Source organism: Anguilla anguilla, chromosome 13, assembly GCF_013347855.1.
Source record: "Anguilla anguilla isolate fAngAng1 chromosome 13, fAngAng1.pri, whole genome shotgun sequence".
NCBI classification, from domain to species: Eukaryota; Metazoa; Chordata; class Actinopteri; order Anguilliformes; family Anguillidae; genus Anguilla; species Anguilla anguilla.
Window position 1 is genome coordinate 11,884,803 of NC_049213.1, and position 26,112 is coordinate 11,910,914.

The 26,112-nt window shown below is 48.9% G+C and overlaps 1 protein-coding gene across 8 annotated transcripts in view; it reads left to right on the forward strand.

Moving 5' to 3' along the window:
• The window catches only part of LOC118211036 (tensin-2-like), a 42,756-nt gene that overhangs the window by 14,199 nt on the left and 2,445 nt on the right, over window positions 1–26,112 (forward strand). For 3 of the 8 annotated variants that reach the window (XM_035387757.1, XM_035387758.1, XM_035387761.1), the window contains exons 3-27: window positions 855–892; window positions 10,960–10,998; window positions 11,192–11,233; window positions 11,648–11,697; window positions 12,241–12,424; window positions 12,791–12,841; window positions 13,011–13,133; window positions 13,656–13,720; window positions 14,222–14,305; window positions 14,468–14,580; window positions 15,265–15,325; window positions 16,493–16,568; window positions 16,717–16,846; window positions 17,389–17,454; window positions 17,810–17,926; window positions 18,263–19,699; window positions 19,818–19,965; window positions 20,317–21,314; window positions 21,770–21,889; window positions 22,276–22,374; window positions 23,469–23,546; window positions 23,974–24,054; window positions 24,673–24,841; window positions 25,662–25,730; window positions 25,981–26,010. In XM_035387757.1, coding sequence (XP_035243648.1) covers window positions 855–892; window positions 10,960–10,998; window positions 11,192–11,233; window positions 11,648–11,697; window positions 12,241–12,424; window positions 12,791–12,841; window positions 13,011–13,133; window positions 13,656–13,720; window positions 14,222–14,305; window positions 14,468–14,580; window positions 15,265–15,325; window positions 16,493–16,568; window positions 16,717–16,846; window positions 17,389–17,454; window positions 17,810–17,926; window positions 18,263–19,699; window positions 19,818–19,965; window positions 20,317–21,314; window positions 21,770–21,889; window positions 22,276–22,374; window positions 23,469–23,546; window positions 23,974–24,054; window positions 24,673–24,841; window positions 25,662–25,730; window positions 25,981–26,010 — 4,468 coding nt within the window. The other 5 variants (XM_035387762.1, XM_035387759.1, XM_035387760.1 and 2 more) reach the window with 5 other exon arrangements.

Below are 26,112 nucleotides of genomic sequence, written 5' to 3' on the forward strand. Positions count from 1 at the left end.
GAGATATATTTGAGGGACAAATCATTTTAATAAATACCATTAAACTAATATATTGAAACTGAACTGATTTTAATACTGTGTATATATGTATGCTGGCTGTTATCCAAATTAAACTCAAACACTGATTTCATTTTAAAACATTAATTTTAGCCGAAATATAAATTATGAAAACGAGACAGATAGATGTTGGTGAGCTGTGCTGTGTTTGCTGAAGAATAATAGCAAAATCATCCCACACGTTAGTGCAGAGGTGGGCAACAAGGGCTGTATCTGTTTATGGTTTCCATGCCAACTTCTGGCCTTAATTATGTAATTAGCCCTAACGTTTACGCCATCTGACATTTTAGTGCTGCGTCTTGATAAGCACACGAAGCACAGACGACTGCTCTTGTGTCCCTACATGAAACATTTTACTGTGATCTAATCTTTGAGTGGGCCAGTGTTGGTGTACACAGCCAATTAGCTGATTTAGCCCAGGGTAATTGGTGGAAACACAAACCTGCATACACACCAGCCCTCCAGGCCTGGAATTGCCCACACCTGCATTAGTGTATGTGCAGGAAGTGGATCACAGTTCACGTGGATTTCTCTCCCTGTGTTGGTGGGAAACTTTCCCCCATGGCCTGTTATACCACAGTAAGGGTCAGCCCTCCAGCCACCAGAAAGTGTCTTGGTTTACATAGTGAGCTGAGCCATGGTTTTTTTTATTTTTTTTATTTTTTTTTTTAACCAACTATTCTGCTTTGCTGTTTGTTTGCTGTTATATTGTTACCACTTTTTCCTGGGGTCAGGGAATCATTCTATCCCCGTCTCTTACTTCCTTTCTCCTTCTGTTCCCCTCTCCCTCTCTGTAGTGTGTAAGATGGCAACCCACAAGAAATGTGAAATCAAGGTAAGCTTTATTTTTCTCAATAAGTGGGGACTACTCAGTGCCCATTTCAGATTGTTAAGCCATTTAAAGAAGAACTTGGAAGTTCATAGGAATTGTGTGGGCAGCAAATTAACTGAAAGTAAACTGAAGTAAAAAAAAACGTATCACAGTTCAGTGTGCACAGGATGGATATTTACACATAATTGGTCTTACCTGATAGGGATCTGAATTTATTGTTTGAATATGCTTCATTGTGATGAATTTTTGATCAGTTTGACCCCAAATGAGTACCTTTTGGGGGGATATTTTCTTTGTAACAAACCATAGCAGTTTGGTACCTCTGCTGCACAGTGCCTGTGAGTCAGCAGGGGCCGCTGTTCTGGGGATGACAGCATTGCTTCCCTGTCCTTCCCTCCTGTGAAATTATCATCAGATCTGCTCAGGAAGGAAGAGGTTGGCCGCGGTGGCAGGGGGCTGGTGGGGCGGGGGTGGTCTCTTGAGTTTTATCTGTCCCGACTGGGGAGGAGGCATTGTTCCAATTAAGCTCACTGATCAAAGATGACTTGGCAGAGCTCTGGTTAGAAAAACATCGTGACTCTGACGTACTGTTATCTCAATCCCTGTCTGAAGCTTTTTTTATACACAACTGAGGTAATTGTTTGGTAACGCGTTGGATGTGAATGTGTGACACTGTTGGCTGGAAATGTAATGGATTTGCCGTCTAGGTCTGACTGCTGAAGTTTGGATGGGAATCATAGCTCAACACAACCATATATTTAATCCATAAAATAGCCATTACCAAACAGAAAGATCTACATAGTAATGGTTTCCAAAATGAAGGGCTAGTTAATACTTAAAACCTGAAGAACTGTTATGTCCCAGTAAAGGGTGAACACATAGCACAGTTATACACACGTCCCAATAAAGGCTGAACACATAGCACAGTTATACACACGTCCCAATAAAGGCTGAACACATAGCACTGTTATACACACGTCCCAATAAAGGCTGAACACATAGCACAGTTATACACATGTCCCAATAAAGGCTGAACACATAGCACTGTTATACACACGTCCCAATAAAGGCTGAACACATAGCACAGTTATACACATGTCCTCATGAACGCTGAACACATAGCACTGTTATACACCCGTCCCTGTAAAGGCTGATCACATAGCACTGTTATTACACATGTCCCCAGTACAGGCTGAACACGCAGTACTGTTACACATATATCCCAGCAAAGATGAAAAACACTGGATTGCAACACACATGTCCCAGCAAAGGTTAACCCACAAGACTTCTGATTTTCATTTAGGGCAACACGGCATGACCAAAAGCTGAAAGCTGAAAACACAGTGATTGTTTTCTCTGGGCTTTTGCGGTAATTTTACAGCACAAACAAAAATGTTGTCTTTTGGTCACTTTGTAGGGTCAAACAGATTTGCACAACTTAACTATAGGTACTATAACTGTAGCTTCAAAGGTTTTAATGCCAGCGTCTGACCCGATGTGGTGATGGAAGGGATGAGTTTGCGGTTATGTTTGCTTTTGGGTTATAATCATCACTGTAATTGTAACCATGCTACAGACATACTCCACAGGGAGAAACTAGGGAATGGTTAAAGGTCACCAGGATCAGATAGTAATCTTTACAATATGAGTTGACTTTAATTATGCCATTGAAAAATTATCCAGTGCTTAAACATGGTAAATTCATCCTCATGGAGGCATATACTACAATATAGTGAAATAATATATGTCAATATATTGCAGCATTTCACATTATATATTGTAGGCAAATATGCTAATGATTTTTGTTTCACATATTGCTATATATTTATAATTTATAAAAAAGAAATATTTAGAAATATAGAAAATGATGCACCAATTATTTTGCAAGCTTAAAGAATTCATCCTAAAATAGAAACGTTATTGTATTATTACATATACATTTTTCTGTCAACAAAGTTTTGAGGCTTGCTCTCGGACAGGTGGCTGTTTCCACTAATGTGGATTCACTGTGTTTATTTTAGGTCCTCCGTACGCACGTGTTCCAGAGTGTGCGGCTTTAGACCCCCGTTTTAAATCAGAAGGGCCCGAGTGAAGCGGTGAAGTTGCAGTGTTATCCGTGGAGTCTAGAGGTGGGGGTTGGATCATGAAGGAGCTGAGGATTAGGAATCGGGGAGTTTAGCCAGAGGCAGGCTGCTAAAAGAGACGGGAAGGCCAGAGGCAGGCTGCTAAAAGAGACGGGAAGGCCAGAGGCAGGCTGCTAAAAGAGACGGGAAGGCCAGAGGCAGGCTGCTAAAAAAGACGGGAAGGCCAGAGGCAGGCTGCTAAAAGAGACGGGAAGGCCAGAGGCAGGCTGCTAAAAGAGACGGGAAGGCCAGAGGCAGGCTGCTAAAAGAGACGGGAAGGTCAGAGGCAGGCTGCTAAAAGAGACGGGAAGGCCAGAGGCAGGCTGCTAAAAGAGACGGGAAGGTCCTTCTCCCATTCATCATCTCCCTCTGTGCATTAACGGGTCCTTTTCGGGTGTTTCGACGATGCCAACAAGTAGCAAAATGCTGCTTTGGCCTTTTAACTCAGTTCACGTTCTCAGCTCTTCTCCTATCGATTTTTCAGTGAAGCGCTCTGTGGCAGAAACGTTCTCTCAGCTTTGATTTAAATGTTACTCTACTTTTTACTGGCCCCCTTTGGTGCTCCTATTAAGATAAAATCTTCAAAGATCTGCAGGAAACAGTATTTACAGCCAGCATGACTCCTGCGGTGCCCTGGTTATGACTGGCCTTTTTCAGCCCGCTGCTGTGCTGTAGTGGACCGTGTGTTAGCAGCAGCTCTGAGAAGATTAAACTTCTCTCGTAATAACAGCAGGAACAAGAGCAAGAGAAAAACAAAAACAATGCTTGTATGTGAACAATAACACGCGAACATTTTCCCTGTTCTAATTGATTATAAAATGAGTAAAATGTCGACAGAAATGTCGTGTTGACAGAAGCAGCCCAGTGCTTCGGCTCGCCGATGCGCGTCTGAAACGCGGGCGGCGGTTGGCTTGTCGGCGCGAGAGAGCGGCCGCGTCAGACGGCCGGCGCGCGCCGGAGTATAAATACGCAGAGCGAGCCCTCGCGGCGCGCGGGGCAGGGTTTAACGAGCGGGGGAGCTCTTCAAAAAGCCCCGCTGGCCAGGAAACGGGCGTCAGAAATCGGAGAGCCTGGGTCTGGACGCCAGCCCGCAGCGAACAGCGTTCCTGTCAGGGAGGCAGAGGCCCGGAGAGGGAGGGACTCAGAGGGAGGGTGCCGGACTGCGGAGACCGCTAATGCGGCGTCGGGACGGGAGAGAAGAGACAGGAACCGTGCCCGGTCACTGAGAGGTAAAGCTGAGAGTTAAAGAGGAGGGTGGGGGGGGGGTTGTATTAGGCCATTGTCAAATTTCAAACCTCTCGTTTCTTATTTACAATGGTGCTGTACTGCATGTACTGAAATTAGGGGTACTGATATTGTTGAAGTTATGAGTTATTGTGAGTTAAGATGATCCACAGGGAAGTGCCGTACAAAATCACTGTTGGATGAATGAATAGGAAAACGTAATATAAGGGTGTAAATGCTTCTGTGTATCTAATCAGTATGAAAGTTTGAATGCATTTGTATATCTGGGCAGTTCAGCCAGAACTGCGGAGGCAGAGCCAGCATTACAATCCCCATAACAAACAGGCTGCGAGCCATCCACATGTGCAGGCAAAAAAACGATAAGGGGCCAGGAGTCCCTTCACAATGTGAAGCAGTGCCTTGTGGGAGCCAGGCTGAGACCATATGTGTGGAATCAGCAGTAACAGCGCACTTGTACCGGCTGCTAATAAAAAACGGGACAGCACGGACAGAGAAGCGACCAATGGACATTCGACACGGCGGCGGCCGTCAGCTGGAGGAGAGGGCAGACACGGCGGTTCGAGACGGCGCACATTCCCGGGGGCAGGCGTCCGCGTCTGGGTGGAAAATCTGAATGAAAGCGAGCGAGAGGGGGAGAGAGTGATGCATATTAATCGCTCTTGGACTCGGCGGAGAGGTGGAAATCGTATGAGCCGCTCCAGATGGCAGCGGGCGGGACTGGAGTGTCGGGAAATGACCTTCAACGCGAAGGTCGAGATGCCAGCGAGTTTTCGGCATGAGAGCCGGGCCTGACTCAAAGGACCCGCCTGTGGTAAAGTGCTCGTCTACTGCGGAGGGCACACAAGCTGCGTATTCTCACTTGAACGTTTACTCAAGTCAGACGACAGAACTACAAATCTCAGTAAACTACAAAACCATAAGCTTCCTGCGGACTGCGATTGCTTCATCATGACTGCCGTGCTGCGTGAAGCGGTTCAGATGTAGATGCTGGTCTTCAGTGGACGCGTGATTTAAACATGCGGACCGGGGCTTTGGGAACCCGACCTATGTGGCTGATAACGGATTCTGACAAACAAACGGAAGCAGGAGGGAGAAGAACAAGCATCGTATAAATAATCGTTGAAATGCAACTCCAGTCCCCACGAGATTCCTTTGGACATGAGCGCTTTTCAGCTGTCACGCTCTCGAAGTCTCCAAGCTGTTGTATTTTTTTGTTTATTTTGCTTGTGTATATTTTTGTCCCTTATTTTTTGGGTTCAGTGACGATGCAGAGTTGTTTCCCATGGCAGCAGTTGCTTGGTCACAGTATGTCCCCGGAGGAAACCAGTGGTCATGCAAAGTTCACTGTTGGTCCCCGCAAGGAACAGAAGGCCAAACAAGGGCATAAGTCTGCACCTATCCTTGGGCTATAAATTGTTATTGTTTCAACGGTTGCCTTTGAAGGGAGAGATAAAGGAAAAGGCAAAACAGGGAAAATGACTCTTGTATTTATGTGATAGAAGTTAGGCTAAATTAGGCTGTCTGGTTTCTTTTCCAGTAAAAAGTCCCATTTCCAGGGCCAGTTTGTCTGATTCTGATGAAACAATGAATCTTTCCTTTACTCTGAGTGGTCAAAGGAAGAGCTTGCATTTGACATGGTTGGCAAGTGCAGAATCACCACATTCTCTCAATTTCCGTATGTGCAGTAGGGATCTGTGGCATAGCCCCTCCCACCTCCCTGGGAATTCCTTCCAGGTTTCTTGTGGTGGTCCTATTTAAACACCCCATAGTCTCTCTATGGGCATCCCCCAGGGCTCAGTCCTTGGTACCCTCCTCTTTTTCATCTACACCTAATCCCTTGGTCCTGTCACTGCTGGTCGAAGCTTGTCATGTTGCAATCGAGACGCACTCTTTCCTTCCCACCGTCTACAGGTCTCATACAGCTCAGCCTGCATGAATGGCACCTTGAGCAGAATGTAAAATCATCGCCTGAAGCTCAGCTTGGCAAAGACGGAGGCATCCCTGCCATGTCTTCCCCCTACGTGACGTCTTTCTCACCCTGGGTGACACCACTGTGCTCACTTCTTCTAGCGCCAAGAACCTTGGAGTGGTGTTAGATTACAAACTTCGCAACACTGTGGGAGTTGCAGTGGTGAGCCAGGGGTGCAGATTCTTCTTCTATGACATTAGGACAATCCGCCTGGTCTTCACCATCTACTCCACCCAGCTTCTGGTTTGAGCTCTGATGCTGTCCCACCTGGCTAACTGAAACCCGCTTCTAGCTGGCCTACCAGCCCCTGCCATTGGGTGGTAGCTCATGTGGAGCACTGAGATGACGCCAGGAATTTGGACATTTAACACACAGTGTTGAGGTGCAGTGTTCAGGCATAAGGATGAGCATTTGCATTAGTACCAGATGTTGTATTATGGGAGAAAGTTCAGAGGAAGTGTTCAGGTACAGTGTTTGAGGAAAGTGTTCAGACAGTTTTCATACTCAGCGTTCAGGCAGAGTGTCAGTGTTGAGATGCAGTGTTACAGACATCAGCATGTAGCTTTTGGATGTGGAGGGTTAAACTCACTGTGGCTCGAGTTAAGCTGCCACTGTCACACTTGTGTAGGAATGTGTCACATAGCATCATAGTCACATAAAAACCTGAACCCTGATCACACCCCTCCAGGGATTACATCACTGCTGTTGGCTCATTGGTGCTGTATGAGTCCCATTGCACTGCTGGTGCCAGAAAATTCAGTTGCCAACTCTTGCCCTGTATCTTCGAAGGTGTATTTATAATGCTGTGCAGTGGAAACACGGTAGTAGTTCCCAGAACGTGCTTGAATCATCTATGGAATTGAAAGCCAACATGTTTGATGTTATATTCTTCGAGCTCTGAGTGGACACTAACTCCCTGCAGGTTGTAAGCGTTAGTTCACTTTTCTGGAAAGACTGCAAACAACACTGAAGAAATAAACTGCATTTTTACACCTCGTGCCTTTAACAGAAGACAGCTTTGTTTTTTTCTCCTCGTTCTCATCTAATCTCAGCTGTGCTCAGTGCTTTTGAACCGAAGGATGAACTCGCGCGTTTGTTTCTTCTCCCGTCTGACTTGCGCGTCGAAAATAAGCGAGGTTGTGCAACCCTCGGGGATTTGGAACTTCCTGTCAATTTTCCGCAGTTCCTTTTAATTACGGCGTGATTAAAAGCCTCGGCAAAAAACAGATGGTTTCCGTTGTCCGAGCGGAGTAATGAAGGCCCCGAGGACGTCTTTAAAAGCTGAGGCCCCCCGTGGCCCTCGCGGCTCGTAGCCGAGCGTGCGTTGCGCAAACCCGCCTCGGGTTCCAGGATTCAGCGAGACTCCAAAAGGCCCCGCCTCGCCCTCTGACCTCACATCCTCCCCAAACGCGAACGGGCCGGAGCGCGGAGGCGAACGTGGGGTTTTGACGGGCAGCTGTGCCCCTCTCTGCAAGTCCAGGCAGACGGACACGAATGTGATTCCAGGCCATCGAATGCTCAGCTGTCCGGGCTAAATGCGCCGTCCCGCCGGCGAACCGCGGGAAACGACTTTGGCGCACGGGTCAGCCTCGGCGCGCGTACCGGAGGGCTACGCCCCGTGAGATTAACGCAGGTGTAATCTGCAACAGGCGCCAGTGCCATTCGACTAGGGGGTTAAAGACAAGGGCAACAATGTCATGTTAATGCTCTGTCCAAAACGAGAGTTTAAGAGTCGTATAAATAGAGGTTTCCATGAAGCTGAAGGCAGTATTCAGTCAGATGTGGTTATGAAGGTCGTGTTCATTGTGTGTTTATCTCTCCTCAACTCTCTCAATTCACATAAATTACAGTCAATTCATGGTGTTTTACTGGCTGGACAATCAACACAGAAGATGTAAATGTATTAAATTTAATATCAGTATATAACAAGTATTATTATATGGCTCAAAATAGACACATCAAAAACATTCTTCTTCTAAATAATAATAATAATAATAATAATAATAAAGGATCAGTGAGTAAAACTGGTGACCATATAGAGAATTTGTACTGTAATAGTTTATTTGTTGTACTTGTAGGACTCTGGGCTCTTCTCCAAGAATCACACTGATAACATTTGTTCATCTGTCATGTTTGCAAAGTGGGGGAGAACGGTTCATAGATTGTGAAAGATTTCTCTTTCCTGGGAGTAGTATTTATTTAACAGAAAGTCAATCTCTGTCACAACCGCTCTGCTTTCAGTTCAGTTTACAGTGGTCACAGACCTATCTCTCTCTCTCTGTCTCTCTCTCTCTCTCTCTCTCTCTCTCTCTCTCTCTATCTCTCTTTCTCTCTCTCTCTCGCTCTTTGTCTGTCTGTCTCTCCCTGTCTCTCCCCCTCTGTCTGTGTTAGATAAGAGGCTCTGAGCTGCTCTGTGCTGTCCACTCTGCTGAGCGTTAGTTGGTGCAGTGTGTGTGTAGATTAGAGACAGTGAGGAGAAACAGGGGAAGGGGAGAGGCCTTGTTTACATCCACCCTGCTTCTCCCCCTCAGTGGTCCGAACCAAAGTTCCTCCTGGATCTGTCCGTATTTTATCTTGCTAATGACTGTGTTTACAATTTCTGCTGGAGAGCACACGATGGAGACCAAATATGTCCTTCCTTTCTTCTGTATCTATCCATCCCTCACCACCTCTGCCATCCTCCCTTTTTTCTGGCTCAGTAGAGCTCTCCTGCTAACCAGCCCCCATTGTTATTCTGTTCACCACTTTTATTTTTGCTCATTATTTATTTAAACTGAGGCAAGTGTGGTCTATGCATAAATTTGACCTTCCAGTGTCAATGTATCATACACAGCCTGTATCTGAATGTTTTTTCAGCTAAAATCTTAAAGTGAATGTGACCATAAGGACACTTTTCATTCTGTAACTTTAGTGAACTTTACCGTTTGTGGGGCAACTAAATAAATGAACTAAGGGGCCAAATTCAGACCCAGAAGAGGTCAGTGACTTTTCTATGTGTTGGGATGTGCATGCTGTTGATTTTAGCATATTCATACCTGTATCTGTCCACTTGGAGATCAGGTGTATCATTGCTGAATAAATAAATGCATTTTCTATTAATCTTGAACCTTAATGCTTTCGATGGCAAAGGATGTAATAATGGAGAGAAAAAAATACTGGAATGAAAATGAAAAATTGGAGACAAATGTCCCCCCCCACCCACCCACCAAAAAGCACTAAATTGATTGTTTTTGTAAAATAATTATAAGTATATTCCACACCATAGTGACCACCATGGTTTCCAGATCACCATGTTACACCACATTATTTGTGCAAATAAAAGGCCAGGCCTCGTCGCAGTTAATTGTATTTGATAAGAGATACTCCTGATTACCTGTAGACCCCCCCCATCACCCCCCATCTGTACAGCTGTGATCAATTTGGCTTCACTTTCCCTGGCTCATAAACTGCACCGATAAAGAACGTCAGAGCACAGCTGGGTGTCTGTTTTTGGAGAGGAGGTGAGAGGGCAGTGTGGAGACTGACAGGGTTTGCAGGAAGTGTGAGTAATCGTCGGCCTGGGGGGGGTGGAATTTCGGGGTGTTTATTCTGGACTTGTACCCTGCTGTAACGCTATGGAAATGACTTAAAAATGACATAGACGGATGATTTGGCAGCGTCATGTTAAATCTCAGGGGAGTGAGTTAATTATTTATCTTCAGTGGCGGTCAGTTGTTGTTTTAGCCCACTAGTTTAGTAGAGTTTTCTGTTGCTGTTCTATTTTTGTAGACCGCCAATTAAGATGAGGAAATGATCTTTGTGTAGTCACAAATCATTTTTACGGAGTGATGATTAGAAATGCGGTTTTCCAGTAACATGACCAGCAACCCCCCCTTCCCCACCCCACCCCCACCCCCACCCACAGATAACACCACAGTTTGGCACGGAAAGAACAGGCCAAGGTCTTGCGCTTCCTGTAAGAGCAGATGGGTCAAAGGTCAAAGGTGAAAACTTCAGCCTACTGTAGCAAACATGCAGTCTCTGTGGCTGAGACTGTGAGCCTAGGCAGGTCTGGCTTGGACTGCATTGCTGGTTTTGAAAGCCAGGGTCATCGTAGGGAATTCAAATGGAGAAGAGTCAGCCGTGTGTAGAGCCGTGGCCCCTGACAGTGCTGTTGACAGTGCGCTGGCTGACTCGGTCTGGGAGCAGTTTGGGGGGAATTGGGAGGGGGAGTTTATCCCACCGTCCGGCCGAGCGCATTTCCTCCCCGGCCCAGCTGCGGGGTCCCGCGGGGTCCAGCCCGTCACCCGTCTCCTTCCCTCCTTCCTCTCCTCCACCTGCTTTTTTTTCCCACAGGGCAGGCATTTGTTTTTTTTGTGGCTGCGTCCTCCCAGGCGCGCGTTTATTCGGTCCGCTGATCCCAGATCAGCCGACGCTGAGCGGCTGTGCCTGTAAACAGCCTCCTGTTCTCCTGTTTGCGTCCTGCATGCCTGTCCCTGGATCGGCTGCTGACTTTGGGCCTTTGCTGGCATTTCGCGGATGCTCTTACACACTGCAGACGCCAAGTGCAAAGATCAGGGAACGAGGTACTGTCATTCCCCAGAGAGGGAAAGTATAGTCCCAATAGAGACAGCATGTGCTAGAAGTGCAGACTAGATTGACAGCTTGTCAACTACCCTTTTAAACCTTAAGCCAAGTTAAAGGGAGACTTCCTTGCTAAAGAGAGACTTACTGTTTGGCTGCCTCTCTCTCAGGTGACGACTGCATGCATCCCTGCTCCCCTCTCTGACCTGGTGAGTTCAGGCCCTGTTGGGTCTGCCTGCTCAATTTATTGGGTCAATAGAGTATAATGCGATTCAATAATTCAGTAGAATCTGCAGACGGTTTAACAGTTGCTTTAATAGCTTTTATAATGGCTTTAATAATGGAACAGCTGTGGTTATCGCAGTGAGGCAACTGTTTTTTTTTTTGTCTTTGTGCGTACAGCAGCGGAGAAGCACAGATCCCTCCAGATACATCCAGCATCCGGTGAGTCCCTCTCCAACCCCTCTCCCACCCTTACACCTGGGAGCACATTCGTACCGTGTCTCGGGGTCAGGGAGCTGATCTAGGATCAGTTTTGCCTTTCAGCTCCTAATGGACGCAGTTAGGACATGGACAACGGAAACCTGATCCCAGATCAGAACTTCTGCTCCGAGGCACTTTATGAATACGGGCTGTGGTCTTCACCCACTCCCTGGCTAATCGGTGCAGTCCTGATGTTTAAATTTAGCTTTTTAAATTAAACGTCATTGACAGCGTTATTATTAAGTGACTGCAGTGAGAAGTGTTTTCATTGGAACGATCAGTCTGAAGTTATTGAATATGCTGTTCCTCTGTCCTCAATCCCCTCCTGTGATTCCCTGCCACTGACCGTGCTGATCGCTGTGACTGTGCTCCCAGGGATCCACCAGGTCTCTGCCATACGCCAAACAAAGGAACACCTTGCCCAGGTAGCGATGCTCAGGTCTCCGTCCATCCACCTGAGGATAACTCTCTCTCGCTCGCCCTGCATCTCCCATCTCTTTCTGTGGAATGTGGTTTCTCTCTCTTTCTTTCCTCTGTTTCTCTGTGTTCAAATTCTCCCCGGCTTCGTTAGCACGACAGGTGCGTGCCATAGTATTCACTTCCCAGTGGATTCACACCTACTTGTTCTTAGCATTTCTCTGTTGACTGTTGGCTTTGCCCTCATCACATGTGAGGGGTTTCTGAGGGGAAGGGTGGTAAGAGCCGCTACACTGTAGCTAATACACCCATAAAGAAGTGACATTAAAATAGCCGTGGAACATGGATGCATTTGGTCTTTATTTACTTATTTGCCGTTATCGTTGTTGCTTTAACTCCTGTCTCATCTCTGCTTGAAACATATTTTCACGCTCCTCTTTCTCTCTGTTTACCCTCTCTTTTCGTCCACTTTCTTACACATCTTGTCTTCCCCCCCGTTTGTCCTCCCGTGGTTCCTCTCCTCCGCCTCCCCGGGCGTGTGGCGGGCGCAGGAGTTTCAGCTTGGATCGGGTGATGGAGAGGGTGATGGAGAGGAGCTACGACTTTGACCTGACCTACATCACCGAGAGGATCATCTCCGTCTTCTTCCCCCCGCTGCTCGAGGAGCAGCGTTACCGCGCCAACCTGCAGGAAGTGGCTTCCATGCTCAAGTCCAAACACCAAGGCAACTTCCTGGTGAGCTCCTCCCCGTACACAGTTCTGTTTCTGTTCACGCTTCTCTCACCAAAGCCTGACTTTCAGCCTCTTTGGCTCGCATAAAGATACTGAAGGTGAGATACCTTGACTAAAAATCATGCTACTTTAAAATGATTAAGAACTGGGAAAATATTTTTCATTAATTTACTAAATACCTGCGTCTGCCTTCTAAATGTGTTGCTTTATGTAAATATTAGGCTGGATTTTTTGCTGTAACTATTCTTTGCTCAATTACAGCATTACCAGCAGAACAGTATTTCAGAATGCGGACTGCTGAACACAGGTAGATGAGTTTGTGGAATATTCATTTTTATCAATTTCATCATCTCATTTTATCGTTCACAGCTGTTCAACCTGTCTGAAAAGAGGCATGACATCGCCCGGATCAGTCCTAAGGTACCAGAACTGTGCCAGATAACACATTGCATTCCTTCTCTCTGACTCCCAGCATCTGAGTTTGTGTTTGTATTTGCATTCCTTAGTTACTCATATAATTACCTCCCTATCACACCCATCCTTTATTTCTCCCACCCACCTCCCCCCTGTTATGTCTCCCCCCCCTCAGGTCCAGGATTTTGGCTGGCCCGACCTTCACGCCCCACCCTTGGACAAAATCTGTGCCATGTGCAAGGCCATGGAGGGGTGGCTGACCTCTGACCTCCAGCATGTGGTCGTCCTGCTCTGCAAGGTCAGGAGTCCGGGTCGCACCATTATTATGGCGGGTGCGGGGGGGGGGGGTCATATTTTGGTTGAGTGGAATAGCAGATGAGTAAACATCTCAGAGACCATTGTTGTTTGGCTGGGCCAAGGTTATCTCTGCATATTCATGTCTCTTGGTAGTCCCATAACTTTTCTTGATGAATGCACATTTAAGACGATATAATGAAATACCGTCAAGTATATATGAGTATTTCCTGAGTAAATAATAGACATATGACTTCAGGCACACAGACCTGCTGCAATATATCTAGGCTTAACTGGGTTCATTATTTTAATTATACATATATATTAATTAAGTTTATTTTATATGTTCTTATTCTTACATATATGTGTCACACTCACTCACTGTGAACCCTGTGGTGTTTGGTGTATTTGTGTCTGCTGTGCCTGTAGTGTGTTCTGAGTGCGTTCTCAGTGTGTTCTCAGTGTGTTTTGAGTGCGTTCCGTCATGGCATCTGACTTGCCTTCTGTCCAACTCTGTGTTTCTCAGGGGAATAAAGGCAAGACGGGAGTCATCGTGGCTGCCTACATGCACTACAGCAAGATCTCTGCAGGGTAACCCCTCCGTCCCAGTGCAAACCTGTCTCTCTGTAGCCTGAATCTCTGCAGGGTAACCCCTCTGTCTCAGTGCAAACCTGTCTCACTGTAGCCTGAATCTCTGCAGGGTAACCCCTCTGTCTCAGTGCAAACCTGTCTCACTGTAGCCTGCATTACGTTGTGTGGGGGTGGGGTGGGGGGGGGGCAGACCATGTGACATAGTAGCCAGCAATGGCTGGGAGGCTAACCTTTTCAATGAGATGAGGCCAAAGACCTGATGTGTTGAGTATACGAGTGTAACACAGGTCACTGTTTGTGTTTGTTTGTGTATGTCTGTGTATGTTTGTGTATGTTTGTGTATGCATATGTGCATGTCTGAGTGTGTGTGTATGTGTGTGTGTGTGTGTATGTTTGTCTTTGTGTATAGAATAGAATTACTTTGTTTTCCCAGGGAGAACATGGTAGATGGGGAACATGTATGTGAATATGTGTAAATACTTCATATTTGTGTATGTGCAGGGCTGACCAGGCACTCAGTACGCTGGCGATGAGGAAGTTTTGTGAGGACAAGGTGTCCACGTCCCTCCAGCCCTCCCAGAACAGGTAAAGGACAGAGTGCCCTCATCCCCCTCTCCGCTTATCTGCCCATCCTTCTCTCCCCTTTCAGCTGAATTATTTCCTCTGCCTCCTGTGTGGTGGCCTCGTGTTTGCCCTTTTAAAGCGGGAACAGAGAGCCAGGCTGTGGGTAAAGTGTCTTTTCTGCAGGTACATCTACTACTTCGCCGGGCTCCTCTCCGGGGGGATAAAGATGAACAGCAGCCCCCTCTTCCTGCACCAAGTGCTCATCCCCTCTCTGCCCTCCTTTCACACTGAGGGAGGTAAGAGCTAAATTCCATCAAAAACCTGTGGTCTGAACTGAAGAGAGGGGGTCCATAAGCGCAAACCCAAAGATATCAATGATTCTGACAAGCTCTACATGGAGCAATGGTCAGAAATCCCCCCAAATGTGTTCTCTAACCTTATCACAAATTATAGGAAAAGACTCATGGCTGTCATCTTTGCCAGGGGTGTTTTCACAAAGTATTAAACCAGTGGTGCCAATAATTGTGGAACCTGTTTTTTGGGGAAATATTTTTTTGAATAAAAAAATTTAAGACTTTGGTTGATTCCAATAAATCATTAATCAAGCACACTAGTTTCCACATGTTGGAAAATAAAGCTTATGTCAATAACTATTATTTTTTTAGTTTAGCAAATTTTTATTTGTATTTTTTGTGCATATTTATCATGGGTGGCAATAATTCTGGAGCCCACTGTATATGTGTGCATATGTGTATGTGCGCACGTGTATGTGTGTGTGTGTGTATGCGCATGTGTGTGTACGTGTATGTGCGCGCATGAGTGAAAGTTTCAGTATGTATGCAAGTGAGCATGTGTGTTTATAATTGTAGAGCAATAACGGTTTCTCAAATTTATCTCCTCTACTTTTAGTTGAGAGATGAACTGTCCTCTCTGCACTGTGCCATCATACTGTACCAGCTCTCTCTCATTTTTTCACACAGGATATTTCCCCTTCCTGAAGATCTACCAGTCTATGCAGCTGGTCTACACCTCTGGAGTTTAGTGAGTCTCTCTCTTTCTCTCTCTCTCTCTCTCTCTCTCTCTCTCTTTCTGTATGTGTTGGTGTGCATGCAGGACAGAATAAGGTCAATATCCATTATTAGTCATTCCTTTTTGTAAAAAAAGGCAATACATGGAAACATCTCAAAGACAGAGAGTCTCACTCCTAGATCTGTCTTAGTAAAGTTCTGCATTGTGAAAAGCTGAGGTTGGAACAGCGCCGCCTCCTGGCCCCGAGGCTCATAGCACACTGACTAAATAAAGCCTCTGGTTAGCTCAAATAAAATACAGTGGATTAGAATAAACCAAATAGTTACACAACAAGAACTGCATCAACTATCGGGATAGGAACTCAAAAGCACCATACAAGCAGAACTGCCAAATGTTCTGAATCAGTGAGCACAATCCGGCCTTTGACAAAGTCATATTATAGCTGCCCGGAAAGGATAGGATGCGAATATACCCTCAAATGGAGGGTCAGACAGGGCTGCACTTTCTCACAACATGCGACCAGCAGAAACTCATGAGAGAAGACTGCTTCCCGAAAACAATTTCATTAATCTCCAATTTTCTTGATTTGGAAAACTTTCTCCCCAGATCATTTCATTAATTCCCAGTTTTCTTAATTTGAGAAACCTTGTTGCGCAAATCATTTTAATTAATTCCCAATTTTCTTAATTTGAGAAACTTTTTCCCACAAATCATTTCATTAATCCTCAATTTTTTTTAAATTTGTTTTTCATACAAATTAAATTAAATCAATTAATTTTTAAATTGAATTAAGTTGAGTGTATTCATGAGACATGAGGCTTTGTTGTGTTGACATTTGTAGTTTACTATTAGTTAAATGTAGAGTTGTGCTGGTTTGCAATTGTGTGTGACAGTGAGTGTATTAGTAATTCTCTGTAGAGTCCTGTGTGCGCTTGTGTATGACAGTAAGTATATTAGTAATCAGCAGAGTCATGTGTGCGCTTGTGTATGACAGTGAATATATTACTAATTAGCTGTAGAGTCGTGTATGTTTGTGTATGATAGTTAGTATACTAGTAATCAGCTGTTGAGTCGTGTGTGTGCTTGTGTATGACAGTGAGTGAATTATTCATACCTGCAGAGTTGTGTATTTGTGTTGGTGTGTCTCTGTGTGACGGGAAGGCCTACACTGTTGCTTAGTGACCTGCAGGGTTCCGGAGGCAGGAGGATCTGCATTACAGTGGAACCCGCGCTGCTGCTCAAGGGTGATATCATGGTGAGTGAGAGCATGCGCTTAAATGCAGGGGGCCAGTCTCCCCCTCTGCGGCCAGTGAGGGGGTTCCCTTATTGTACAGACAGCAGACCTTCTCACTGGGACCGGACACCAGTCACCGTCTCCCCGTGTGCTCTGGCGCCCTCTGCAGGTGAAGTGCTATAATCGCCAAGCTCACGTGGCGGAGAGGGAGACGGTGTTCCGGCTGCAGTTCCACACCTGCACTGTCCACGGAGCCCAGCTGTGGTTCGGGAAGGAGGAGCTGGACGTGGCGTGCTCTGGTACAGGGGAGAGGAGAGGACGGGAGAGGGAAGGAGATGAGAGAAATAGGAAAATATAGGGGGAGAGACAGCGGGATTCCACCTTACAGCACCGTAGAGTCCTGTCCAAAGAAATTTGAAAGATAACACTTGTATTTTCATAGTGGTATACCAATATACCAATACTTATTGGTATTTAGATTAGCCGGAATTAAATTAAAACAGCAGGGCCAGCAGCTTCAATTCTAGTGGAGGGGTATGAGGATGAACAGCTTATCCTTTCTTGACCATCCAGTGTTGGCAGTAAGTGTTCAAAATGTACATTTAAGTCCCTGTATGATATATTGTATCATACTGAGGGTCCACCATTGGTGTTATTTTTGTATTAAGTCAGACTCGTGGATGTGTGACATATAAGCTATTTATTGGAAGGTAAAGATGTACAGGACTTAAGGGAAATAGATGTATAGAGTTGCATGTGATTCAGTCCTTTGAATGACTCTGGTTTTGCTGAAACGTGCATTGTGCAGTTTCTGACAGGATGTCCTAAATGTCCCTTTCAGATGATCGATTCGCTTCTGACGCCACGGTGGAATTTGTGTTCTCCTCCGGACCAGAGAAAATGAAAGGTGGTTTGTAAAGCTGTTTTTGTACTAACACGTTTCTTTGATAATTCTGAGGGATCTTCAAGAAACACTTCCAAATTCTACCAGCATCTGAAGTTAAGGTATTTAAAATCCACATCTGACCCAGGGACGGGAGCAACTGACAAGCATCGTTTAGGAGGGATTTGGGGGCAGGGAACAGGAAAATACTTCCTCATCTGTCATCCATCCAGGTCATTGGATATCAGTGTTTCTCCAACCTTCACAAAACAATGTTCTAAATCAACCTAATTCAGCCACTTTAGAAGCTAATTTAAAGCTGCGTTGGTTTACTTGTTTATCTTCTGGCATCAATGAGTCCTGCTGGTGTGTGTGACAGGATGGGAGTGTCAGAGGAACCACCCCGCAGTCACAGTGGACTACAACACCGCGGACCCTGTGGTGCGCTGGGACTCCTACGAGAACTTCAACCTGCGGCACCAGGACAGTCTGGAAGGTGGGCGGGGCTCTGCTGCTTGAAGGGCGGTTAATGTGCGGAGAAAGGCTCCTGTTTTAAATCATTTATTCGTACAGCACATCAGCGTGCAAGTTGGTATCTGCCATTGAAAGCACAGTGAACTAAGCACAGGTGGAAATTCCAGGGGTCAGAAAGTAAAAGTCCTTCCATGTATTTTATCCACCCCTGAACTCAGCCAGCTGATTTACCTCCTGGCTGAAGAATGGTGCTCATTAGCAAATCCAGGTGACTGGAAAAAAATCCTGGGATGAACTTTTACTTTCTGAACCTGGATTTTCCACCTCTGGAACTAAGTGTTATGTCCGCATCGCGCAGATATCGCCCACACGCGCGGGCCCCTGGACGGCAGCCTGTACGCCCAGGTGAAGAAGAGACGCGGACCGGGCTCAGGCGGCACCCCCACCTACAACGGCCGCTCCGCAGACTCCCCCATTGAGCCCCTGTCCCCCAGCCACGCCCCCGGCCACACCCCCGGCCGCGCCCCCGCCGAGCTCCCGGAGGACGTCCGGTGCCTGCCGCCCCCCACCTGGCAGGAGAGGGAGGAGCTGGACCGCCTCCTGGGCGGGATTGAGGGCAGGAGGGCGAGAGGCGGGGAGAGGGAGAGGGAGACGGCCATCTTGGATGAGGGCGACGCCGCCCCCTCGCTCGGGCGGTCCTGCTCCTGCCGGCACGGTGCGGAGAGTCCCGTCTTCCAGCCCAACGGGTACTGCCCGAACAGCGCCGACGGGCGCCCCGCCCACCCCGGGCCTTCCTCAGCCCCCCCCACTCCCCTCCTGGAGCCGTTCCAGCGCCACCACGCCCACCACCACCTGGCCCCGCCCCCGCCGGACGTCCTGTGGGAGCGTCAGCAGCAAGCCCCGCCTACCCGGCTGCAGCGCTCCTGCTCCGAGGGGCCGTCCCGCCACCTGTGCCCTTACCCCCCCCAGGACCTGCCCCTTCCCCCCCACATCCACACCCTCCCGCCCCCCAGGCTGCTCTACAAGGGGGACGACTTTGCGCCCCTCCACCCTCACTACCCCCACCCGCGTCGCTCCCAGCCCTCCAGCCCTTACCGCGAAATGCTGCTGCTCGACGCTCCGCCGCCCCCTGGCTGCCCGTGCCGGGACTGCAGTTGCCGGCGGGAGGAGTCGGCCGTCGCCATCAAAGCCCTCCACGCCCTGCGTCTGGACCAGGGGGAGGGGTCACACTGGGGGAGGGAGGCAGAGCTGAGGCCCTGCAGGGATTCGGACCTGCACTGGGACAGGGAGGCGGAGCTACACCGGGAGGCGGGGCTGAGGCGGGGCAGGGAGATGGCGCTGCAGTGGGAGAGGGACAGGGAGGCCGAGATGCACTGGGAGCGGGAGAGGGAGGCGGAGCTTTGGCACCGGAGGTCCGCGGCGGCCCCGTACGGCCGCCACGGCAACGATCTGGTGCATTTCGCCTTTGACCCCCTGCCCTCCGGTCACCCTGCGTACCCCGACCCCTCCCACACGCACTTGTACACCCACCCCCACTCGCACATGGACCTGAAATACAGCAGCGGGAGCAGCGGGTACCACACCCCCGCTGCCCTCTACCCCTGCGCCCCCTACCAGCCCTCCCCCTCCGAAAGCCGGGGGTACGCCTCGGGGTACCAGTCAGAGTCCGCCTCCCCGCTGCCGCCCCACGGGCACAGCTCCACCACCTCCCTTCAGGACTCCGCCCCACCCGATGACCCGCGCGGTTCCTCTGGAGGCCCCAAATCCCAGGGCTGCCCGTCCAACTGCCAGACCGGTGAGCTTCACGCCGACGGTCCAGCCTGCCTGAGCTTTGTCCGTCATGAACTGTGAATTCAATACCTGTTCCATATCCTTCCTTATCTTCTCCACCCCTCTCCTTTCTCTGGTGACAGGAGGCTCTGAAGACGTGACGGACAGCATGGCTTGGCAAGACAGCATTTCCCAGAGTTCACTGAGGCAAGATGTGAGGGTCACGCCCTCCGACCTCTCAGGGCCGCCCACCCCTGTTGACACCAGCAGTCCCCTGCTCACTCAGGAAAGGTACGGTCCCTCTCTCGCTTCAACGGTTTCTTGCTATAAGGTTTCAGGTCTTCAGTCCTGGTCCTGGAGAGTCACAGAGTCAGCTGGCTTTTGCTGTTACTCAGTACTTGAGTACCACAGCAATTGATCAGTTCAGAGAGTTGATTACACGGCTAACTTGGGTCCCCTGGTTTCTTGGGTCTGAATTGATTGCTGATCTTAAACCAGCAGACTCTGTGGCTCTCCAGGACCAGGACTGAGGATCCCTGAATTAGAACTTCAGCCATCAGCTGTTCCTTTCAGCTGCATGTGAAATATGCAGTAGCCTGTCAGTACTGCGCCCTGTCAGGTTATCTCTCCTGTGTGTTTCAGCTCCAGCTCAGGGGACACAGAGGTGTGTGTGAGAGGTGTTAGTGCCGTCCCTGGCAGTGACACCCCTGTGGGCCCCCAGGACCCTGACAGCCCGTGCCCAGCGCCCCAGGGGGATCAGTCTGATAGGAAAGACCCTGCCCACCCGGACTCTCTCACCCCACCCACACCGCAAGCCTCCCCAGACCGTGCAGCGGGTGAACACGGACAGCCGCCAGCTGCTGCGGCCACGCCCGAGCCCACAGAGAGCCCTAAAGCGTCCGTCCTCTCCCAGACAGACCCAAAAAGCGCCCCGCCCCTCGACCCCGACCCCCTTCCCGTCTCTCCGGGGCCCGGTTCAACGCTGAACGCCTCTACCCCTCCCACGGAGAGAAGTCTTGAGTCCCTCAATGCAGGCTCCACCCCTAGTCCAAGCCCCGCCCCCAGCTCGACCCCTTCCACCCCCCAGCCTCCCCCTGCCAGCCCGGAGCGCCCCCCCTCCTCTGAGCCTCCTGCGCCTGGCTTTGCCACGGTCGGGCGGAGACTGGGGGCGGAGCACCTGCAGCCCTACCCCAGTGTCCATGGCAACGGCGGGAATCTCAAACCCCCGTCCCCCGTCCCAGAGGGCCACTCCACCCCAACCTTCCCCCTGTCCTCAAACTACTACCTGCTGAATGCCCCGCCCGTCCCCTACACGGGGTACATAGCCGTCACCATCCCCACGTGCCCCGCCCAGCCCCCGCTCCCTGAAAAACGCCGCTCCTCCGCCCCGCACGGGCCCGCGGTTGGGCGGGGCTCCGCCCTGAGGGGGTCCTCCTTCCTACACCTGCCTGCCAAACCCCCAGGCCACTCCGCGACCCACCACGTCAGCTTCTGCGCCCCAGTGGGGGAGGCGGCGCCCCAAATCGGGCCGGTCGAGCGGCCCCAGGGACCGGTCGAGGAGGCGGAGCCCCGGGTCAGCGCCAAGTTTGTCCAGGACAGTTCACGGTTCTGGTACAAGCCCACCATCTCCAGAGACCAAGGTAAACGCACACCCTCACATCCTCAAACATGTCTCATTACATTACATTTAGGTGCTTTTATGCAAAGCGACATACAACAATTGCATACTGAAAGGTCATTGGAACAAGTACAAAACACAGGTCTGATGAGGTACAGTACTCATTATGTAACAGTTATTCATAGCCATGAACACAGTAAGTCCAGTTCACACAGAAACCACAGGCTAGGTCAGTAAGCATAGGCTAGGTCAGAAAGTAATGTTAATTCAAACTAGGAAGTGTGACAACAAGCTACAACATCAAGATAACGATACAAGTGCAAGTCCCACTCAACAATGTTTTGTATCTATTTTTCATTTAATGTTTTTGTTTGCATCACAGAGTGTCTATGACTTGTTGGAGGTCTTCTGTGGATATCCCTCTCTGACATTGCTTAACCTCTTGAACTATCTCAAACACACACACACGCTTCGTAGCCATCGCTGTGCTGAAGGACAGGGAACCGGGAGCTTTCCTGATCCGGGACAGTAACTCCTTCCACGGGGCGTATGGCCTGGCACTGAAGGTGGCCACGCCCCCTGCCAGCAGCAGCAGAGGTAGACCTCCCTTGTCTTTGTGCTTTCACTATGGCAACCGTCACCATGGAGCTGTCGTTACAGTCTTCAGACTGGAATACGTTCAGATACTGTACGATTCATTGGCTGTTACAGAAACCTACATAGGATGTACAAAGTAAAAGTATATTTTTGTATATTAAATATATTTTATGAATAGATGTTCTAATAAGAGAACTGTGTCACTCTTATGTTCATGCTGCAGATAGATGACTTATGAGAATGCTGGTTGAGTATCTCTGTAATGGAGACCTCACATAGCGCTGCTCCTGGTTTTAAGATTCATGGTGCTCCAATGCCAGCAGACAGACTCTCTCACTCTCTCTCACTCTCTCACTCCCCCCCCCCACCCCCCCCCCCCCCACCAGCTGCAGGTGACCCCCAGGAGCAGCTCGTCCGCCACTTCCTGATAGAGAGAGGTCCCCGGGGCGTGAAGATCAAGGGCTGTCAGAATGAGCCCTATTTTGGTAAGGCATCAGTAGGGGGCAGAGATGTAAAGAGGGGGTGTGGCATACACAGAGACATAAAGAGGGGGTGGGGCTTATACAGAGATATAAAAACGGGGCATGGCATACACAGATCTAAGGAGGCAGCGGGCCATACACAGAGTTCTAAAGAGGTGGGGGGGAGGAGGCTTATACAGAGATGTAAATAGGCGGTGGGGCTTATACAGAGATATAAAAACAGGGCATGGCATATACAGATCTAAGGAGGCAGTGGGCCATACACAGAGTTCTACAGAGGTGGGGGGGAGGAGGCTTATACAGAGATGTAAAGAGGGGGCAGGGCTTATACAGAGATGTAATGAGGGGGTGGGGCATACACAGAGATGTAAAGAGGGGGCAGGGCTTATACAGAGATGTAATGAGGGGGTGGGGCATACACAGAGATGTAAAGAGGGGGCAGGGCTTATACAGAGATGTAAAGAGGGGGCAGGGCTTATACAGAGATGTAAAGAGGGGGCGGGGCTTATACAGAGATGTAAAGAGGGGGCAGGGCTTATACAGAGATGCAAAGAGGGGGCAGGGCTTATACAGAGATGTAAAGAGGGGGCGGGGCTTATACAGAGATGTAAAGAGGGGGCAGGGCTTATACAGAGATGTAAAGAGGGGGCGGGGCTTATACATTGATGTAAAGAGGGGGCAGGGCTTATACAGAGATGTAAAGAGGGGGCGGGGCTTATACAGAGATGTAAAGAGGGGGCGGGGCTTATACAGAGATGTAAAGAGGGGGCGGGGCTTATACAGAGATGTAAAGAGGGGGCAGGGCTTATACAGAGATGTAAAGAGGGGGCAGGGCTTATACAGAGATGTAAAGAGGGGGCAGGGCTTATACAGAGATGTAAAGAGGGGGCAGGGCTTATACAGAGATGTAAAGAGGGGGCAGGGCTTATACAGAGATGTAAAGAGGGGGCAGGGCTTATACAGAGATGTAAAGAGGGGGCAGGGCTTATACAGAGATGTAAAGAGGGGGCGGGCTGCATGAAATACCAGAATTACTCGTAGACACTTGTTTCAGCTCTGCATTGTCTAAGGTTTGGTGTAATTTTCCTGTGTTTTAGGGAGCCTGTCGGCCCTCGTGTACCAGCACTCCATCACCCACATCTCCCTGCCCTGCGTCCTGCTCATCCCGGACAAAGGTATGCTTCTCAGGAACCCAAAGAGACAGAGAGAGAGCCCTTCAGGAACCCAAAGAGACAGAGAGAGAGCCCCTCAGTGACAGAGTCCCCACCAGAGAGAAACCCAAAGAGAGACTGCACCTGACTTGAACCACACAGAGAGCAGGCAGAAAACAGAGAAACCACATAAAGGGAAACCGCACCTTACAGAGACCCGAAGAGAGGCTGTTTTGACTCTTTAATAATGAGACTGTATTTCTGTGTAGCATGTCTCCCTCTTATGATCCGCAGTATTGTATGGCTCTTTGTGTGTGTTTGCGTGATACATGCTGAGCGTGTGTTAGTGTGACGGTGTGTGTGTTGTAGGTGACACAGAGTGTGTGTGTGTGTTTGTGTGTGTGCCCGCGCACCGTGTGACCCTGCTTCAGAGCGTCTCTCTGTTTCGCAGACCCTGTCGGAGAGCTCCAGGAAAGCCAGACTGCTGGAAACAGCACCAGCACGGCGGCAGATCTGCTCAGACAGGGCGCAGGTGAGCCTCCAGTCAGGCAGAGAGGAACTCTCATCGCAGCCCAGCGGATAGAACCCACAGCTAGAGCAATTGCGTTATCATTCAGTTTCTTCAACACAAACATTTCCAGCATCGTTAATGAGGATAGGCAGAATTTCACACTTGTTTTTACATTTGTAAGCAGTACTGCTTTCTAGTTGTAGTGATACTTGAAAATTGGGTACATTTTGGGGGCTCCTGGGTGGCTCATCCTTTTAAGGGACGGTTCTAGTATTGAAGATTCTGGTATTGAATCTGGATCTTGCCAGTACCAGCTGTGTTTTTATTACCTTCATTCAACTGAAAAGCAAGCACTGTTTTCAAGATATTCTGCATATATGTGCAAGATCAACAGAATTAATTCATGAAATTAATATAATCTCATTCAGGCTGGGCTTGCATGCATCTGTTGTGAAGGAAACACAGCTATTGGTTGGAATAGTGATTTTGCATTGGGAAATTCTCTTGCTCAACTTGAGTGGAACATCACGTGATCAAATTGGGCAGTGTTTATGTGTGAACGTCCTATCGATTCAATTGTGTGCTCAGCTGAAGAGTTGACCTGTGACCTGTGACCCCTTGTGTGCTGTCTCTATTCAGCCTGCAACGTCCTGTACCTGAACTCTGTGGAAACGGAGTCTCTTACGGGACCCCAGGCGGTCTCCAAGGCCACGAACACCACGCTGTCCAGAAGCCCCCGCCCCCCTGCCACTGTGGTGCACTTCAAGGTGTCCGCCCAGGGCGTCACGCTCACGGACAACCAGCGCAGGTTAGGCCCCGCCCATGTCTGACTGCTGCCGCTGAGCTTAGCTTAGTTTAGCTTAGCCCACCCTGCTCCTATTACAGACCTGACTTTACCGTGCTCAAATCTCAGGCCAGCGCAGGTTAGGCCCCGCCCATGTCTGACTGCTGCCGCTTAGCTTAGCTTAGCTTAGCTTAGCCCACCCTGCTCCTATTACAGACCTGACTTTAGCATGCTCAAATCTCAGGCCAGCACAGGTTAGGCCCCGCCCATGTCTGGGCGTAGCCGCTTAGCTTTGCTTAGCACACCCTGCTCCGATTAAAGACCTGATTTTAGCATGCTCAAAACTCAGGGTAGTGCAGGTGTCGTCAAGTGCCATTTTCATATAATTGAAGCGATCTTCAAGATCATTGATGGTTTGCAGTTGTTTTCTCAGTTACAAAATGTGAACTTATTACTAGAAAGAGAGGACATTAAAGCATATATTTCCAGTGTACAACTTCAATATGATGCTATTACAGCAGTCTGTGTGCTGAGCAAAATAAACCTTCATCTGATGCTTATGAAGACATGCAGTACGCCCGTCAACAGTATGCTCTCTTATCTTTGTTTCTTTGGAAGTTTATAACCAGCAGTAATCTGTGTAGATATTGCAACTTCAATCATGTTTCCGGTAGAAACTGACCTTGAAGCTTTTGAAACAGCTGCTTCAATTTGTGAGCAAAAAAGCCGGCTAGACAGATGTTTACAGGCTTGTTTTTGGTGGAAACATGATCATGTGACTTGAGCGTGTGTTTGTGACCCAACGTCAGATTCTGACATCCCCTTTATCTCTGTCACTTAACAGGGTGTTCTTCAGAAGACACTACCCTGTCAACACTGTGACCTACTGCAGCGTTGACCCGCAGGACAGGAGGTGGGCCCCCGCGTGGCGGAGTGCAGAGTTAACCGCGTTAGCCGTCTGCTGACGGGTTCTCTTCAGTTAACCCCGCTGCGAGTGCCGGTGTGAAGCCTGCTGACCTGCTTGCCGTTAGCGTTAGCGCTGGTTGCTTGCAGGGCCGCGCGCGTGGCTGTGATGTGATTAGCGTGCGCCGCGGCGCCAGGCTGTTAGCGAGGCCCCGCGTCTGTGTGGTCCTGAGTCTCGTCTCTGTCTTCCTGTGCTTTAGGTGGACTAACTCTGACAGCACGACCTCCAAGTAAGTGTCCCGTGTGGCTGAAAGAAGTGCCGGTCAGCTAGGATTTTCCTGCTTGGCTATCTATTGTTGCAGTCATTTAATACTTACCTGTCATGCATTACT